This window comes from Ciconia boyciana, chromosome 1 (genome assembly GCF_034638445.1).
Source record: "Ciconia boyciana chromosome 1, ASM3463844v1, whole genome shotgun sequence".
NCBI classification, from domain to species: domain Eukaryota; kingdom Metazoa; phylum Chordata; class Aves; order Ciconiiformes; family Ciconiidae; genus Ciconia; species Ciconia boyciana.
Genome location: NC_132934.1, coordinates 38189814 through 38208874, shown reverse-complemented (window position 1 = coordinate 38208874; position 19061 = coordinate 38189814). Strand labels below are relative to the sequence as shown.

Here is a 19061-nt window from a genome sequence, read left to right as displayed (position 1 = left end):
CAGGGTACAGGTTTATAATGCAGCCAGGCCAATGGCTGCCACGCACAGCTCACTCCCACACTCTGCACTCTCTGCTTTATATCCATTCTCACCTGACACCACCTGATATTATCAGGCTCATCTGACTATGCTAGAGGCAAGTCAGCTTTTTACTATGGACATCAGGTCTTGAGGAAAGTATTAAATCCCATGCATGGGAAGACTCCTAGCTTCCCCCTGCCCCTGTGAAATAGCTACAAAAACTGTAACATCATAGAATTAAAAAAAAGGCAAAAAAAAGCATGTGGCAGGTGACATGCTTTGAGGGGGAAGTGTTTCTGCCACTTCAGCTTCCCAAATAGCTCATTATGGGGTTAGATGAACACCACATTTGGCACAGAGGAAGCTACAGGGGGATGGAAGGGATGAGGAAGGAGAGCAGTTTCGTTTGGCAGTGGCCAGTTTAAAGGCTTTTCTCATAAGGGTGTAATTTGCTAATATCTAAATCATGCTCTGTTAGACAAATGACACAGTCAATGATGCTAACAGAATTAATAAGTGTAGGCTTTTTCCCTGCTTTTATGCAGTACTAAAAGCAGTAGTACTACCCTTACTTCAGAAGGCAAAAGTCTAAATCATGTGTGAAAACTAAGAGCAACTCCATTACCATGACACTAATTTAAAAATGAACAACTTTGCTAAAGACAGAAGAGCCCTACCTTACTGTTTGCTTCATAATCTGCCTAGCGAAAGCTCTTCCCTCTGTGCAGTAAAGCTGCCAGAACTGCAGGGGGAGGAGACTGAGCCAAACACAGATAAGACTGCCAGCAAACACTCAACGATAGCTGCCGAGGCTGGTGGGTGCCGCCCCTTGAGCTGGGGAGGAGCAGGAACACAGCAGCATATGCAAAGCACCAAGTCAAAGATGGAAGACTTCTAGTTGCTACAGCAGAAAGCAAAACGGATATGGGATCCAGGGGAACTCTAGCATTGGTATGGGAGCAAAGGGAGGGAAATGGGATTGTGAGACCAGGAAGTATAAAAAGCACCACAAGCACTTAGTCTGTGATAAACCAAATCAAGTAACAAGAAACTTTTGATTAAATGTACAAAATCTTATAGAAGTGATACAGTCCTATTGAAGAGTAAGGTAAGTGCCCTCTACCTTCTTCCCTCAGTGAAAAGGGAGGGAATGGCAGTGAGTATCCTCAAAACATCACCACACTCCGCTTCTGGCTGCCATTTCTGATCCACCTCCTCATTTATTTTCCATTTAAATTGGATGAAGAACCTAGCACCACACAGCCTAGAAAAATGCTCGTCTGATTATGCTAGAGGCAAGTCATCTTTTTACTATGGACATCAGTTCTTGAGGAAAGTATTAAATCCCGTGCAAGGGAAGACTCCTAGCTTCCCCCTGCCCCCATGAAATAGCTACAAAAAATGTAACATCATAGAATTAAAAAAAAAAGCAAAGAAACAAACTGACCAACCGATACATTGTGGGACAGAAGTAGCAACACTCTATTAAAATCCCTGTATAGACTATTGACCCTACTGAAATGTTGCAGTGTAGACCATTGACCCTATTGAAATGTCGCAGTGAATGCAATTCTTTCTTTCTGCCAGCATCTTTCACATGCAAGACTGCAATACAATTTATTATCCAAGCATCAGAAAAATTGCCAGGTTCTGCTCAAATCTAACAGCCAGAAGGTTAAAGAATGCTGTAGCTTCTAAAGTTTCAACCAAAATGATTCGAAAAGACTTAACATTTCACTGGATAAAATTTTATTTTTTTTATAAAAAAAGATAGAACCAGATGCTACTTTTAAATGAAATCATTTATTAAACCAATCTGTTTTATAGGAGGTATATATATATTTTAATTAAGACAACTTCAATGAAATGACTATCTACAAGAATGACTTTGATTGTTTTATTTTCATGTCACCATACATGAACAAATGAATTTTGTCTTATGAAAACATTTTACTCAGTATCAAAAATGTACACATTTCAATAACCATTGCTATGGTCTGAAGGGATTTTTACATTTAATTTCAAAAATAAGTGTCATTTCATTGCTGTATGTGTTACAGCATAAGCTTAAATCATCCTATACATAATAAAAGTTTGTGTAGGTATACAGAGAATTTTTCATGTTGTCACATACCTTCATGTTTGAGACACAGGTGGGGGATTTGCATTTCTCTTTTTTGCGAAAGGCTAAAATATGTACTGATGTGAGCACAAAGCAACATTTCTTAAAAACAAAACCAGTTTGAATGGCACAAGAGTTAGCGTTTTTATAAATTAACAACCAGCGTTCTGGATTATGGAAACAGGTACATGAGATTCCAGTACTTTCCTTAGGGCTTCGCTCTCTGGAAGAATACCTGTTAAAAATTTATTAAAAAAACATTTTAAGACAAAGGAAATAAGACATGGAATGGTTGAGGTTGATAATTAGTTTGACAGAGCTCATTTTCTTGTTTAACATACTGGTTAACACTAGGTTTAAGGATGTGACTTGTGCTATTCAATTACACTCTCACCCTCAAAAATGAAGCATTCTGACACATTCTCTACAATTACAGCATCACCTTTTTGCTATTTCAACTATTAAACACAAGCCACAAGAATATAAAGCTATTGAGGAGATAGCAAAGTGCTGGGGCTAAGTGACAATTCTACAGGTGTAGTTTTTTTGTTGTTGTTCTTGTTTGCTCCTTTCCAAATAACTGCTTTTCCTGCTTGGAGATTCCCTATAGCTAAATACTATTAAATAATTCAGTATTTCAATATTTCAATTTTACTTCAGGTCACTACCACAACTGAATTGTGTAACAAAGTTCAAATGGAATTAAAAGCTATTTAAAGAAAACAAATCTTTACCTTTAAGTAATTTTTAAAAACTTTAGCATCAGGCTGCTGAAGTGCTTGACAGAATTCCTGTAAGAGAGAATAAAGAAATACTAAATAACTAAATGAAGCAACAAGACAACCTGAGATGTGTTAGGAGCATATAAAATACCTTGTATGTGAAGCCATTGATATTAGTTTGTATTTTTCCTAATGTGCAACCAAAGAAAGGCATCTTATGGATAAAAAATTGTAATAGGCTATGACAGGCCAAGTGCATTCTGGGGTAGAAAAAACTGTATTTTCAAATACAGGATATCACATTCACTTTTAGCTGAATAGACAGAAACAGGACTATCTACAAGGACTGCCATCGAGGATATTCTAAATCTTTAACTTTTCCAGTAACTTTTGGTGGCATTGAAATTAATACTTCAGATTAACATTTACACTTTGGAAGTATTATACACGCTGAGTGACTCTAGATTACACCAGAACATGTCTGTCACTTGAAAAAGTTATAATCTTAGATCAGAAAACACTGGGGCACCAGCAAGAGATAATACTTAAATATATTCAATGCCACTTGGAAGTTCTACAGTTTAAGTCTTATAATGAGTATAATTGTCTCCTAATGCAGCAAACCCAATTACTATAGTATCCCAATTAGTTGCAATTAAAATTAAGTTGTCAGTGGTCATCCGACAATTTCTTCATGGCAATGCTTACCATATGGCTAGCAATGCTTAATGTTGAGACAATGCTCAGGTGCAGGGTTTCACTTTTGAGAACCCTTTTACACTACTCCAAAATAAGCACACAAAAACCCCACACTTTATGTTGTGCATCATTTTTGACAGTAGAACCAGTGCTGTGGCTTAAACTTCTGTAGTGTTGAATACAGCCTTTATCATCACACTTTCTATACATTCAACATTCTTCATTTTACTTTTGAGTTATTACTTTAAGTATTCTGATATTTTTTCCTCAAGTCAAAATTTGAGTTAAAGTAGGAAGATGGCTTAGACAGTCACATGCACTGGACTTTTTTTGCAAGGTATTCTTGCAGTAACTTTACTCCTTATGCTAAATTAATCCTATTCTGATATGCAATATGCAATATCAGAATAAGTTTTACTGAGGGATGGTAGGAGGTTAACTTTGTCAATATTCATTTTGTTCCCATTTAACATTTATGATTGGTAAGAGTTTTCCAAATGTTCTTTTAGGAATTCCTACCTGAATTATCTCAGGAGCTACTTGCAAAGAAGGCAAATACTCTTGCTGAAGGTACTGAATGCACTCAGGACCCTGAAGAAAAGCAGTACATAATTTGTTCAAGTACATTCATACAAATGGTAAGTCGTAGCTCTATACTGTATGGTACAGAAGATTTTGAAAACAGGTGGCCTACATGACTACTTTACAGAGAACTTATGCATATCAAATACCAAATGCTCACGTTATTCTCAGCTGTTAGCAAATAAAAAGATTTCTAAACCTTGGCATTAAGGATTCTACTGCAATTTGGTACCTTTTGTTACGTAGCAGAAGAATGCACTGAAAATTGCACTGAAATAAGAATTACAATACAAGCCAGTCAGTTTGCGACATGTCAGCTGTAAGAGTCAGTTAAGTAAGAAGGCGGCCTTAATTTCACTGACATATGAAAGAAAAAAAAATTGGCAATTAGTATTTGCCAGCTGCTTTATTTAGTAGCCAAGTACCCCTGAACATAGTGTTTCTCTTCTTGTAACATTGACTATGTAATTTGTGGTGGACTAAACAGTAATAAAATGGAACTTCCAAACCTTTGAGAGAAGCAGACAGACAGGTCTGTTTTGGTTAACACATTAGTTTTTGTTTTCTTTATCTGCATTTACCAGATACCTCTGATCACAAGAGGGATTACTGTACACTGGCAGTATACAAACATACCCAATACATCTACCAGGGGGAAGTGAATCAACTTCATTAATTCACACATAAGTTACCCTAGAACTAGAACATGGTATACAGTTCACATGAGGGGAAAAGAGATTTCAGATCATTTTCCTGTATTTGTATCGGTAGTGTTAAAAGAAATGGTATTTGTAATAGGAAGTTATTTCATTTACCAAAGCTTGATTTCCTACAGATTTCTCTCTTCATTGCTTTTGGGGAAAGAGGAACAAACTCAGAAGCTCTCCCCAATTAAAACACAATTGCTTCTCTACCAGTTTATAACTTCTTACAATTTTTGTGTAGTTATGACCTTTACTTGCATTTGACAGAAAAGTTAGCCAGCAAGTTAAAGGGTGTAGCAGGAAACAATAACATGAACATAGAAACTGTTTCATTAACCATTAAAAATGGAAATATGCTAAGTGTTTTAGTCATTAGACAATGCAAAATTCTTTTTTCCATAAATGTTTTTCAATCTAGTCTCCTACGCATCAAAAGATACCTTTAGTTTTCACAGAAGTACTCTATAGTACATCTGTAATTGCTCTTTTATGTCAGTTTAAGTACTACACTGAAAAGTGAAAGAATGCCAATTGATCAATTAAACATAGTAACAATCAAGTGAGCAGATTTTTCTCCTTAATGAAGAGTCAATATTTTGCAGTAATTTATCAAGAGGTAGAACTACTGGATCCTGTATCCCTACACATCATTATAGTAATCCTATTATTTCATATAAGAGTAAAGTAGTAATTCACCCAAGTATCTAATTTTTAGGAATTGATAAAAGCACTAGAAAGAAACCTGCAAGAGTTATTCCCTGCAAAGTATCGTGAAGCTTACCCTTTTGAGATGAATTGTTTTTAACGTCACTGCACATTCTGATAAAGCCTGCAATATAATACATAACATTAGACTGTTCAATTAGTCTATTGGTTATTTAAAGCCAAAGAACCTAATGAGGCCCAAAACAAGGGCTAGCCATTATTCCCTCATTTCCCCCTCACACTATGATAACAGCCTCAACCTTTCAATTTTTGTTCCACTCTAACCAGAAAATTTCTGTCACAGCTGAATCCAAAATGAACTAAAGAACAGCCACCTGTGTGTGTTCACTTTCACTGAACATTAGTTAATAAGTAATATAGGTCAATGTTAAATACTCAGGTCTGCAATTCTCTAGCTTGACTTTGAGCATAGGTGAACTACAGAATACAGTACCACAATATTCAATAATTAATCATCTGGGTACCTCAATAAAAAACATAAGGGATTTTGTTCATGCGACAACGAACTTTGATACCACAAGGCCATCGTAGGTTTCTTATCTTGAATCTGCCCCACAAGAATGAAAGCAATAAAAACATCTGTAATACACACCAATACTGTCTGGGCATCTGCTAAGTCAAACGTTTGCTTCAAAGGTGCTAAGAAACATGCAGGAACAATGTGCTTGTAGACAAAGTCTGCAAAACCTACTGGTCCATCTTTACCTCCTGAAAAGAAAAATAACATTCCATGTTCTATTATTGCTTCACAGTTAGTAGCAGCTGTAAAGGAATTATGGAAAGACAATCTTACCCCAAAGCTCCACCAACTTAGAAAGAATAATAAAACAAGTCTTCTGTGCAATAGGATCTGGGTAATCCACTGCTCCTTGAATGACAGTGAACAACACACGCTCCACATTCTCTGCACCTTAAACAGATTAAAATGAGCTTGTCATTCCAACTTGCAGCCTAAAATGTTTCTGTACTCTTACACTATTTTATATAAATACTGACCTGGAAGACATGCTTCAACTTCAAAATAGCTCTTTTTTGCACAAATCTCAAATATTTTTGGGAAGTTTCCCCTACGATGCAAGACAACTCTTATTTAGGTTATAATTTTTTTTTTTTTTAAAAGGTTGGAGATTTTAATTGCTCTTCTGGCCTTTAATACACACAAAGGTGAGGGGGGTACTTTGACCTGCTTACAAGTTTTCTCCTCTCTACCCAAACCTGGTAGAGTTAATTAAAACTCAGTGGCACCAAAGTAGTTCGCTTATCTTCCAATATATGGAAAGACATTTTTATCACAGTTCAAATTTCTGTGCTGCATCTATACTTATCTCAGTTTGATTTCTTTAAAAATTTCTTGGCCCATCACAACTACCGAAGTGCCTCTTTCAAGAAAGCTCTCACTACTTCTTAATGCCACCCTTTCCTTTCCCACAGGTATTACGATCATGTTAGGATGGGGGGAAGGAAGTCTGAGCTCCAGCTAGCAGGTGAGCCACTTTAAAGCTTCCCAAGTCCCTAGCCATTCTGATGGAATACAAACAGAGAGAACTACTTAAAAAATCAAGCAACTGGACATTTGACTTAAAATTCCTGCTATGGAAAGCAATAATTTGCATTTGGCCACTAAGTGTGAGGAAAACCTGGTGACTACATATATGTCACATGATGTCTTCTACCATAGATAACAAGATCAGGTGATAGTAATAAAAAATTGCAGAAGTTACTGATGTGTCCTTCAGAAAATGAACACCACAATGAATACTGGAAGCTGTGAGTGGTCTCCCCCAACAGTTTGAGCATTGCTATACATTGTTATAAATTGTATGATCTCTGATTCACCAATCGGATACAACGATGCATGAGGATGTATTATACACCGTTCTTCACCTTATAGACCCAGTGATCACATGTAAGCTGAAAAGATCAATAGGAAGAATATGGCTAATATAGCTGGATTTCACAAACCCAAATTCTTGTACAACAGGTAAGTCGAATACTGTATTTACATTAGTGCATTCTACCTTAACATAGTTAATAGTACTTGACAGGAACTAGGCTAATGATTTTAGTAGACAAAACTTAGATGAGAATAACCATAGCCCTATCCTTTGAGAAACTGAACTACTTACCTTGATTAGCTATGACTTCACTCATTCCACTACCAGTTACTGTCTGCAGAAAAGCAAAGTAACTCCTCCGTAACATTTGTTTTTCTAAAGCAGCAGACTGGTCATTTTCTTCTGCTGGAAGGAGCAACACCTCAAAAATAGCATGAAGTAGTGGCATAAACATCTGTTGCAGAAAAGGTGAAACCTGTGTCTGTGGAGATTGGAAGAGGGTATGAACTCAAACAGTTACAGAAATCGAACATTTAGAAATTAAAATTTAAGAGCTTGCTACAATTCTCAGCTTTGATTCACCTTCAAAGTTAGTATTTTCATGTACCAACTACTTATAACAAAGTGAATCACATCAGGGTCACCATGAATATTACTGCATCTTGGCTTAAATGCCACTTAAGGTCTTTTGTACAAAACTACCTAGTCCTACCTAGTCTCATCCTGAGTAGGAACAGAAGCTTTTTCAGCATTTCTCATCCTTCTGTTCAGACAGACACTATTTCAAATTCCCTGAAATATCCAGGAAGACTATTGTAAAGTCACTGTAGTTACAGAAAATGCATCTCTAAGATGTTAAAACTGACAGCAGGCCACCTTTTGTAGCACTTGTCTTTAAAGACTGCTTGAAGAAAAAAAAGTTTTCCTGAGCTGAAATACTACTGGCATTACAGAATAAACTTGTCATTTAAGTCCTATACTTGCAGTGAGAAATATATGTAAGGGCATTAAATTAGTTGAACGCTTGTGAATTGAAAAACTGAAGGTGTGTGCTATTCAGCCACACCCTAGAGTTCCATGAAGAGGCAACTCACATGTTCATTTCTTAATGCTTAAGGAAGTACAGTAAAGAGAAGATTAAAGATAAAACCTTGAACATGTTCAAGGTGAGACTACTGAAGCCAGGATCTTTATTTTAACATATTGTAATAAGAATGGTACAGTATCATACAAAGTTAAACATTACACCTGAACATGGTATTTGTCCAGTCTTGCTCCTGTGACTTTTACTTTCTTTACCTTACACAGACTATTTTTAATTATCTACTGTTATCTTGAATTGCTTTTAGCATAACTTGCAAAAAGCACTACAGTAATAAGAATCTTCCTCCCTAATCTCTGAAATACTTGATTTTCAAAATTCCTTCTCTCTGCTCTGCAGATAGGGTATTCCAAACAGAGGTCCACATGCCAGATTCACACAGGTATATTATGGGTCTGTTACATGGCTCACAAAATGCACTTCTGTTCACTTTTAGTAATTTTAATTTTGCATTCTGCTGAAAGACTTATTTAAGCCTATTTAAAGGGCTTCTTAACCTTCTCATACAGCAATGAATCTCCCATCCCATTCACAACAGCGCTCTTGCAGCAGCTCCAGGGAATGAACCACAGGTAACAGGTTAGTAACTTCATATATTTCACTGACTTTGCATTTGAACTGTTTGAAACTAGGAAGCTCTCAAAGGCTACGCTTCAAGAAACTTTGCTAGATAATTAGTTGACGGTCCTACTCCCACTTAATATATATTCTCATGCCTCCATTTCAAAACTTCCGTATTTGTCAACCTATTTTGAATAACAATGCATTAAGCCTCAGCGTACATTTTTATGCTGCATCGAGATCTTGTAAATCAATATTCCTTGAGATCTTTTATGCATTTATCACTGCATTGAGATCTTGTAAATCAATATTCCTCCCTATACGCACATCTGATATTTCTGTATCTCCTGGAAATCCCATAATAAGAAATGAAAAAATTAACTTCAGAGCTTGCATAGTTTGTAATATTAGCTTAACACTTTGCTGGGGGCATGAAGTTAGTTGTGTCAATAAAAAAATAATTTTGTGCTGGAAGTAGTATTTCATTTTAAAATATGAAACCCCAAAATTTAGAAGCAACATAAAATTCTGAGACTAATCAACGAAAACCACTCAATCACTGTGAGTCCAGCAACGTACAACTGTGGTTGAAGACTATGTTTCCCAGTAGCAGCCTTAGAAATATACTTATTTATTTATTGTGAGATAAGGTTCTGATACATCGCTATTTTTCTGGAACCAGAAAAGAGGCGATATCAGCAAAACTTTGACCCTGAAAAGCTTATGCAATATCATACCTTAAACTTAGCTGTTATTTGGTTTATAAGAGGAATGAATTCTTGAAGATCTTTTGCTTCACAATCTTTAAGCATATGTTCAGAGGCAGAAGGAATGAATGGAAGAACTTCTTCCTCTAGGCAAATAATCATGCGGTGAAGGAAAGTGCGGACACCACTTCTCAGAACTTCCTTTTGTAATGGACAACTGAGAGCTGGCAAAAATGTTTGTAAGCAGTCCAGATAAACCTCTGAGCAGCCACATTGTTTTACAGTTTGCTTATTGCTGAAAGCCTTGCTGGTTCGGCTGTAAAAGCAATACACCAAGTTTTATATAAGCTCACGTTCCATTACAATGAAGAAGCAGTAACAATGAGAACAATATATGCTTTAAAACCCATGCACTAAACTAGAGTATTACATTTCATGAAATGGGAGCCAAGCACTGGAAGTAATGAACAGAATTATTTGATATGAAGTAGCTACACTATGGCAGTGTTTGGAGAATTAAATTCTAACAATTTACAAACATATGATTAGAATAGCTCCCTACAATTCTTTGAGGAAGGGAATAGATGCTGGTTCATTATAAACTTGTTCAATATTCTCTGTATCTATATCCATAGCAGCCTTTTTTATGGGGACTTAACTCATTTTCTGGGCTACCATAAATCCTACAACCACTGACGATTTTCAATAAAGCACAGGTAGAAACTCAACCCCTCCTCCCAATAAATCCTTTATATTTCCCTTTTACACAAACCAGAAACACACACAGAGTCACTGTGCTGTACCTACCTAGCAAACCCAACGGCATGATTGAGGCAGTCAGCCAGTGCCATCTGTCTGTCCTCATCTTGTGCCATCATCAGTTTTTCTAACAATAGTTTGAACTTCTCCATCAGCGGAGTCAACAAATTCCTCATTAGAACTTGTTTTCTTTCTGCAGAGTATTCACTGTTAACTATTAATACTCCAGCTGTTTCATAAATGAAAAGTTGATCATCACTGCTTAACAGAGCCTGGTAACCATTTTCCTAAAATGGAAGATAACAGGCATAATTCACTAAATGTCCTTTATCAAAGTTGTCTTCTCAAAGTTTAAAGATACTACTCTTCCTTTAATCATGCCTAAGTAATCTCTACAGTACATTTACAATAATTTTATTCTCTTCCTACTTAAGTAGAAGTGTCAAGTACAGGTAAAAACATAGTTGAAGGAACAACTATTTTAATACAGTTCGGACAGATAGCCTTCTATATATAACCATCTCTAGCCTATACTCCCAGAAACCCGCATAAGCAAGATTATTAAATTAGGTACAAATGTAAACATGCAAGTGATCTCACACCAAAAAAAGCAAGACAATTATTTGCATTTAAATGTTTGTGTGCTAAGCTTACAATTCAGTAAGTACTCATGCACACCGATGAATAAGTGCAAGCCTTATTTATTACAAAAACCTGCTGTAAATACTCACAGGCGGAGAAAGTTCCAGCAGATCTTGTATTCTATTCAGAACATCTTCAATAAAAGGATTCATTTGCTTACTGAAGTAAAACACAAGTGCATAACACTGTTTAGAAGGGTATGCATTTTTACAAGTTTCCTGGTATTTTATTTAGGCTGTAAAGCTAGACACTAAACTACCCTCTCAATATAGAGACCCCCCCTTAAATATCAAAGCACTGTTGTAGAAAAATCTGGCTTATGGGTATGGTGCTTGTGGCAGGCCAAATAGATACATGGCACAGTAGGAAATAAACATTTCTTTCTTTCCGTCATTTTTTTAAACATGCATAAGTAGCCTCACTCATCTGAGTGAAATATTTGCATTAACAGTTGAAAAATAGGATCTTCCTGAAAACTGAACCATCTTGGAGCTTCTCCTGCCTCTACATTAAATACATGCCTGTGAAATAAGACCAATAGGACAGGACTGTTTGAAGGGTTCTAATACACTGAGTAAAATTCATCAGTAAAAATTCAGTAAATATTCAGAATTTGGTCAGGGAAGAGTTACTTTTGGGAGTCTCCAGATACACTCACTCTCAGCTCTGTTCACTGCAGAAAAGCAGGACAAGACGTTTAAGTTGCTGATCAGTTTTAACATCTAATCAAAATAAGCTAAGCATATGTATTCAAATTATTTGTTCTGTCACAAATTTTTCCACCACTACCTTAGTATTACACAATAGGACAATCCTGCTAGAGCACTGTTTTGATATATTACTTCATTGCAGCCCATTTGAAACCCAGTCTGTTTCAGTGACAACCGTGATGTATAGAAGGGCTATATTTGGTAAATTCAGTGCAATTTCAATACATTTGTAACAGCTTTACTCACTTAAGAGACTTGACAAATCTGGAAAAGAGGTAAGCTGTTCGACTTCGTACTTTGGGACTTGTATGGCGGAGACCACGGTGATCTAAAAATGCCATCTGCAATCAAGAAAGTGTCTCAGTCTTAGAATCCCTGAACAAGGGGGGAGAACGTTAATCATCCAACAATTTAAGAAACCCAGCTTCTTTAGTGACCTTCAGAAAATAAGAACATTTCCTAAGTCTAAAGAACTTATCTAGTCTTATCTAGTTGAAAATGTAAATGAGATTAAACTTACTAGAACAGTTGGAATGTGCTGAGGTTCAACAGCAAAGAATTTTTCATATCTAACCACTGTTTCAAAGAATTCCAGGGTCACTGATGTATGTTGATAGGCACTAACACCAGAAGTCACCAGCTACAAATAAAAGCGTTAACAAGTTAGTACATTAGCTGTTTATAACGTCAAACTAAACGTAGGTGACGTGCTGGTAATTAAGATGAGCCATTTGAACTGGAATGTTCCCATCTTTATTAGCATTTTTAGATAGCTCCCACAACACATATGCTTACTGTTCTCATCATGTCTTGTAAAGCCGTAGCTTTTGTAACATCACCGGAGAAATGAGCACCATGAGATACAGGAAGAGCCTCAGCCAACATATACAGCAGCCTTATTGCTACTTCTACTTCCATAAATCGCGTAGTCTGCCAATTCCTAGAGAAAGAATATGAAGATCATGTTAGTCTGTAGTAGCTTATGAAATAATCACAGTTCTACCATTTTAGTATTTTCTTTTGAGCCTTCTTCAGATGCACAGCATAAAAGAGCAGATTTCAACTAAGAAAAACACAGTAGGACCTAGGCAGTATTTCAGGATGCTTCTGGAAGACTTTATCCACAAATGCAGCACCTCTCCATTAGAACGCTACCAATTTTCTTTTACCAGTTTCAACTTGAAAGCTACAGATCTCTTCAAGTGCTTATTTAGGTACAAAACTACCTACTATGACACGTGGACAAGCCATTCAGCTTCACTTAAAAAGGGCTCACTAAAGAGCAAGGTACAAGGAAGCCACCAACAATACTAGATTCCTATTTGTATACACACAACTGTCCTCCTAGTCAGGCAACTAGTAATAATGTTTCTTTATTTACATGCATAGTTTCCAGGATTGGTTCTGCTCTTTTTGCAAAAAATACTTCACTTTTGTTTCTTTTCCCTATCCAACCTTGGTTTTCTGATAGCAGTAATACACAAAATTATTTGCCACATCTCATAAGCATTTCCTTGAGATGTAAAGTGAAAACCTGTTGAAATGGCTGTTGCTGTGTAGGTAAACGACAAAGATCAAGAAACATCTCTAGAAAAAAATATTACCTGCCATTAAAGGTTACAAAAAGAAAGCTTTTTCATTCTAAGCAGCTGAGTAAAAGATTATACAAAGTCATACTTATCATGAAGTTGTTAACAAGCTCATTCTATCTATCAGCTTCACCTTGCTACATCACACGTTTGTTACAAACTCTGACAGTTACAAAAGGAAAAAAAAGCTTAAGGCGTTGTGTAACAAGTTAAAAAAACCCCCAACTTACTGAAGTGTAGTGTTAAAAACTCTGCGGACAGATGCCAACAGTAACTCTGGTGAGACCTGAGCAAGTCTGTCCAGCAACAGTTTCAACTGTTTTCTGTACTCCACAAACATTGCTTCATCTTCACCCTACAAAACATTCACATGTCAGTGATGTCCATGTTTTCATGTTTAAATTAATCCACAACCGTTTTAAACAATTATGCCCAAAACAAAAACGTGTATGTAGAAGAACAGTATACCACACTGAGAGAATTCCATAATGCTCCCCCTATACTCTTGCAGCGTAACAGCAGGCTCCTTTTTTGGATGATTGTAATATGTTGAGATCCACTGCATTCAGTCCAGAAACATATTAAAAAGGCTTTCCAAACTGAAAACTAGCCAAAAGTACAAGACAGAAAATGCTCTTGGCAAAACCTTATTGACCCAGTTCTTGAAAATTGACTAACTCCTCAAAGATGTTCTTTCTCAGCATCTAGCTTAGTTTTAAAATTAAAGCGACAGAAACATTTACGATGGACTGCATACAGTTTACGTTAATCTTTTTAAGACTATAGGTCTCTAAACAGCCTGGAGCAAAAGTAAGTCTGTCACACATTCAATCATTATTGCTGGCTGACAGAGATGTAAGCATGGGAGGAAGGTGAAATCAAAGACCTTCCACCTCCTTTAGCTTATTTTTGCAGAGGTTTGACCATCTGAAGTAGGTCAAGCAGCACCTCTTAAAGAGTTTCATTACACAATGTTTCTCAAATCTTTTTGCAAGACAGAAGTGATGTGCAGAAACACGCAAACTCACACTGAACAAGCCAGCTCAACAGCTATGTTTAGTTAACAGCACAGCCATATTTGCCTAGGAATAGTTCTGCACAAATGCAGACAGAAATATTCTGGTAACTGAACTGGCTTAGATATTCCTTTTAGATATTCCTTTACTATGCTGTTTTGTCCTATGCAGGCATGCGCAGATGTTAAAAAAGCTTTCCACATCGGAAAAAAATTCAGCCTACCTTTGCTTCCTACCTTCAAATCCTTAGTCTATGAAAAAATATGGATTTTAAAAGCATGAGCAAGTTTTACTACATGTAATTTAAGTTGTATTTGTCTGTTTATTCATATAACACAATACCTCATTTTCAAAATTATATTCTTCATCGTATGTCAACTTCTTCATAACTGCCAACATGATTGCCTAAGATAAAAACAGAACCGTAAGCGTAGAAGCAGACAAGTGATAAGAAGCAACAGTTAAAATCCTACAGTAAAGGAAACATTAAAGCAAGTGTTAAATGTTTATAAATATTTTAAATCCCATTTGAATTATTATTTTCAGACATTTAGCAGAAGTAACAATCCAAATTAAAACAGATGGATTATATCCAAACAATACACGGATGCCATTCCAGATACACAGCATAAATGACTTGGAGCTCTCAGTCTCTGACAGTATTATCTGGCTTGTTTCCTGCTTGTAATCTGTGCTGTTGAATTCACACTGGAAACAGTTAAGATGACTGAACTAGGCAGAGGAACCTAAACAGGTTGTCCAAGATCCTATTTTAAAGGGGCAGGTCAGCTTAGCCATAACATTAACTTCTCTAATAGCTCAACATCCTTGAAAGGTTGGGGTTTTTTTTGGGACAGGTTAACAAGCTGAATTGGTTCAGCAAAGAATCCAAGAGCAAGAGCCAGGAGCAGCAAACAGGAATAAGAAAAGCAAAACCTTCCCTTTTCAGCAGCATCAAGTTGTCAGATCAGTTAAAGCACTGATATGCAATTTCACCTTAGTAGGGACTGTTGGCAAGTCCTAAAACAGGAACGAAGACTTGATCTCGTCTCTACTCAAGTGTCAAACTCTAAATGTATCACTTTGATCTTTCTAAGCATTTACTAGTTCAGGCTTTTAGAATTCTGATTTAATGTTTAAAATACGTGGAGTACTCAGTTCCATTCATGCTTTCCAGGATGGATAGAAATTGGACTGACACACAGAGTTAGCTAAAACAAGTGTTTAGAAGTCTATTATATTTTAATTTTCACTTCAGTTTAACAGTTTGTTCTGGGGAACCTACAAAAATGTGTATTAAATCTAAATATTCTAAATGGACAGAAAGCTATTCTGAATAATTAAAACTGATCAGAGGCAGACCATTTTTATATCTATGACAACAATAAAGTGTTCGAAGGCCAAGAGAATATTAAGTAGCAACAAGTAATGGGGCAGGACATATCTATATACCTATTACAAGGAACGGGTTCACTAAATATTGGAGAAGACTCAGTAGAATTATAACAGGTATTTGATCAGAATTACAGAGCACCTCATCCCTATACCTACTACCATGTGAAAACACAAACTTGTGTCTCTTTTTTTTTCGTATTGGTTAAATTCAGTAGCCAACAGCTTTTATTATAACTATAGCAAATGAAAATGCTGATCATATCAGCAAGAACTTGATTAGCATTTTGCAATTCTCTTCCAGTACTAGAGGTTCTGAATGTGGATAGCCATAAATTTCAGACAAATAGTAAAGAAGGGAACAAGGTAAATTTAAAACAACCCAAAACTTTTGACAAATTAATCACGATTACATATTTTTTCATTTTAAGTGCAAAACCTGAAGTTCTTTAACACTAAAATGGACTGATGAATTAAACTTAGGTTACTGAGGTGAAATTCTTGGTCATCTTGCAGAAACAGACACTTGTAATAGACTTTGAGGAAGAACATGGTCAAATAGCAAGAATGTGATCAGGCTTTCTATTGACACTAAGTGTCAGCATCATCTGTGAGAAGTCCCTGCTTCTCTGTAAGAAGTGATATTAAAGAATTAAAATAATTGCAGAATATTAATATGATATGCTTGTAGCCAGAAATGCTTAGAAATACCTGTCATTTCAAGAATTAAAAATGTGATCCTGCTAATGAGAAAAAACTTGGGGACTTCAAAGGCACAATAAACAAGATCCCCTTTTTTCCTGTTCAAATAATGAACAAGTTGAAAGTGAGAACTTCTTAGGTGCAAAACTTTAAAGGAATGCTGCTAAGCACACAACTTAAAGCTTAAGACAGACAACAATACAATTTAGACTAATTCCAAATACTTTATTATGAGTTGGATGAAAGAAGAAAGATTGGTACGACCGCTTCTCAGTTTAACAGAAATCCTCAAGAAGTGCTCAGTAAAATTAAGGAGTAATTATAACACAAAGTCCTTCAGTATGAAAGCAAGTTTAACAAAACAACAGATTTCGGGACAGTAACACATTGAAATTTTAAGTGTCTTAAGTGCACTACAGTAGTAATTTGGCTTGATCCAGTTATAAGAACAAAAGAGACACAGTAACAAAAAAAAAGATTCAGTGATGTTATCAAACCTCTCTTACTGTGTTACCTCATCCAATTTAAACAGACATTAGACAAAACCACATCAAGATAATCTAGACGACAGTTATCCAAATTCACCTTTTCATGTTAGAACAGGTACAGAACTCAATTTTATTTGTAAAGGAAAAGGAAATCACAGCTGTCAGCTGTATGAACTTACAAAATACCTGCACCAATCTAACCAGTTCAACATCTAATTTAGTGCATCCACATTGGTGCAGAAGGGTCATAGGGAAAAGAAATTAAAAAAGGACTGTGCTGAAAAAAACCAAACAAGTTTACTACCTCCAAAACTGGACATAAGCCTTATTTAAACTTAATGCTTTATATATAAACTTAAGCTTATGTATAAACTCAAGTATATAAGCTTGACCTTAAATTTAAGCTTAAGGTATAGTTCAATGTAATGCTTAACATAGAACTGTTCATTATAAGTACAACTGTTATATTTGACTTGCAGCTTCTTTCGTAAGTTTAACTTATGGTACTATCAAGGATTGAATTTTATGACAACCCTTCCCATACTTCTTCCAATCCTTTGGAATTAGGGCAGGTTTTAATAAAAATACAAAGCTTCAGGAAAAAAATCCCCTCTTCTTCTATCTTGATTTAAGAACATTCTATCAACAGTACAGACTGTACAGGAGCTTAACAACATATGCTTTAGGGTTGCTTGGGAAGACCAGCTCTAAAATAGCTTTCATCTTCATACACAATTCAATATAGGTTTACTATTTAAAGAAACAGCTGTAGTTACTTAGCAGAAGATGGAACATACTGTCCTTACTTTTAAGTCTTCCCTTTTAATTATTGTCACATGCACATTTTAAGGCATATAAATAAAACATGGTTTGTTTCAGCAACATGGAAGATTCTGACCCAATGTGTTCTTGAAAAAAAAAAATCTCTAGTAAAAAGAAATACTTACCTCTACATTAGCTTTTTGTTGGTCTGAAAGTGCAGAAAGCTGTAAAATAAATTTCAAGTGTTATTTTTTTATAGTAACTCCTTTATTACTAATAGGAAGGCAGGTTTGCTTTAACAGCCATACGATCTGCAAGCCTTCTTAAGCCCACTTAATGCAAGATTTAACCCAATTCCTTCAGATTTCTAAACAACACTATAGAAACAGCATGACCACAGCCATTAAAGATACTGAATGCTAATTAGTCAAAAAACCTATTTTGCAAGTCAGCTTGCACATAGTATGAAATTCATATATTGCCACAAAAATCAAACTAAATTGTATGTCAAAAAGTGATGTTAAATTGAAGCCAGACATATTTACTTGTTTCAAGATGTGAAGGTAGTCATAACAAAAGCCAATGATATTAGATGAGATGTCATCATCTTCGTGAATTAGCAGTTGCAACATTAGGGCCACTTTTGCTTCAATAGCTTGCAGAGTGTCTTGAGCACTTTTCATATCACCATTTTTTATCAGTTTAGTCCAACTAGCTATTAATGCTTGCCCCATCCCATTGACTAGCTTAGAAAATCTGGCCAGAAAATCCACATCATCTTCCTGCAAGAAAAGACATCTGATTAAAAATACTAGCAGAGCTCCTGTTTAAATGGCATGAGCTTACAGACTGCACTACCCATGTCTACTATGTAGAAGTAGTAAAACGAACATTTGTCTCCTAGATGGAAAGTACAATTGCCTGGTTCATTTTTCCCAGGGAATGGAGAGAGAAAAATTAAAGCAATGCCAGATTTGGCTGCCCTCCATTATACAACAGTAGCTTGCTTCACCTCTTCAGATTAGTTTGTTTCTCTTTTTACTTTACAGCAAGAATCAGGTTAAAAATAAAAGCAGAAGCATATACCTACCATAAATTTTAGGGTGTATAAGAGAAAAATCTTTTTATGGGAAAAATTCAAAGAATTAACAGCTGTAGCTCACTTCAGAAATACAGATAACGAGTAACTTTCAGTACTGCCTTGTAAGAGTGAGTTTAAT

The 19061-nt window shown here is 35.9% G+C and overlaps 1 protein-coding gene across 5 annotated transcripts in view; it reads right to left on the bottom strand.

Moving 5' to 3' along the window:
• Window positions 1-1822: 1822 nt before the first annotated feature.
• Window positions 1823-19061, bottom strand: part of XPOT (exportin for tRNA) — a 29704-nt gene continuing 12465 nt past the window's right edge. For all 5 annotated transcript variants that reach the window (XM_072862879.1, XM_072862870.1, XM_072862859.1 and 2 more), the window contains 17 exons: window positions 18387-18623; window positions 18027-18065; window positions 14840-14902; window positions 13712-13836; window positions 12688-12832; window positions 12413-12532; window positions 12139-12233; window positions 11272-11341; window positions 10589-10827; window positions 9812-10097; window positions 7703-7892; window positions 6370-6486; window positions 6169-6284; window positions 5632-5679; window positions 4084-4155; window positions 2878-2934; window positions 1823-2378 (listed from right to left, as the gene is read on the bottom strand). In XM_072862879.1, the coding sequence (XP_072718980.1) occupies window positions 2352-2378; window positions 2878-2934; window positions 4084-4155; window positions 5632-5679; window positions 6169-6284; window positions 6370-6486; window positions 7703-7892; window positions 9812-10097; window positions 10589-10827; window positions 11272-11341; window positions 12139-12233; window positions 12413-12532; window positions 12688-12832; window positions 13712-13836; window positions 14840-14902; window positions 18027-18065; window positions 18387-18623 (2046 nt within the window). In that variant the 3' untranslated portion in view covers window positions 1823-2351. The remainder of the gene's footprint in view (window positions 2379-2877; window positions 2935-4083; window positions 4156-5631; window positions 5680-6168; window positions 6285-6369; window positions 6487-7702; window positions 7893-9811; window positions 10098-10588; window positions 10828-11271; window positions 11342-12138; window positions 12234-12412; window positions 12533-12687; window positions 12833-13711; window positions 13837-14839; window positions 14903-18026; window positions 18066-18386; window positions 18624-19061) is intronic.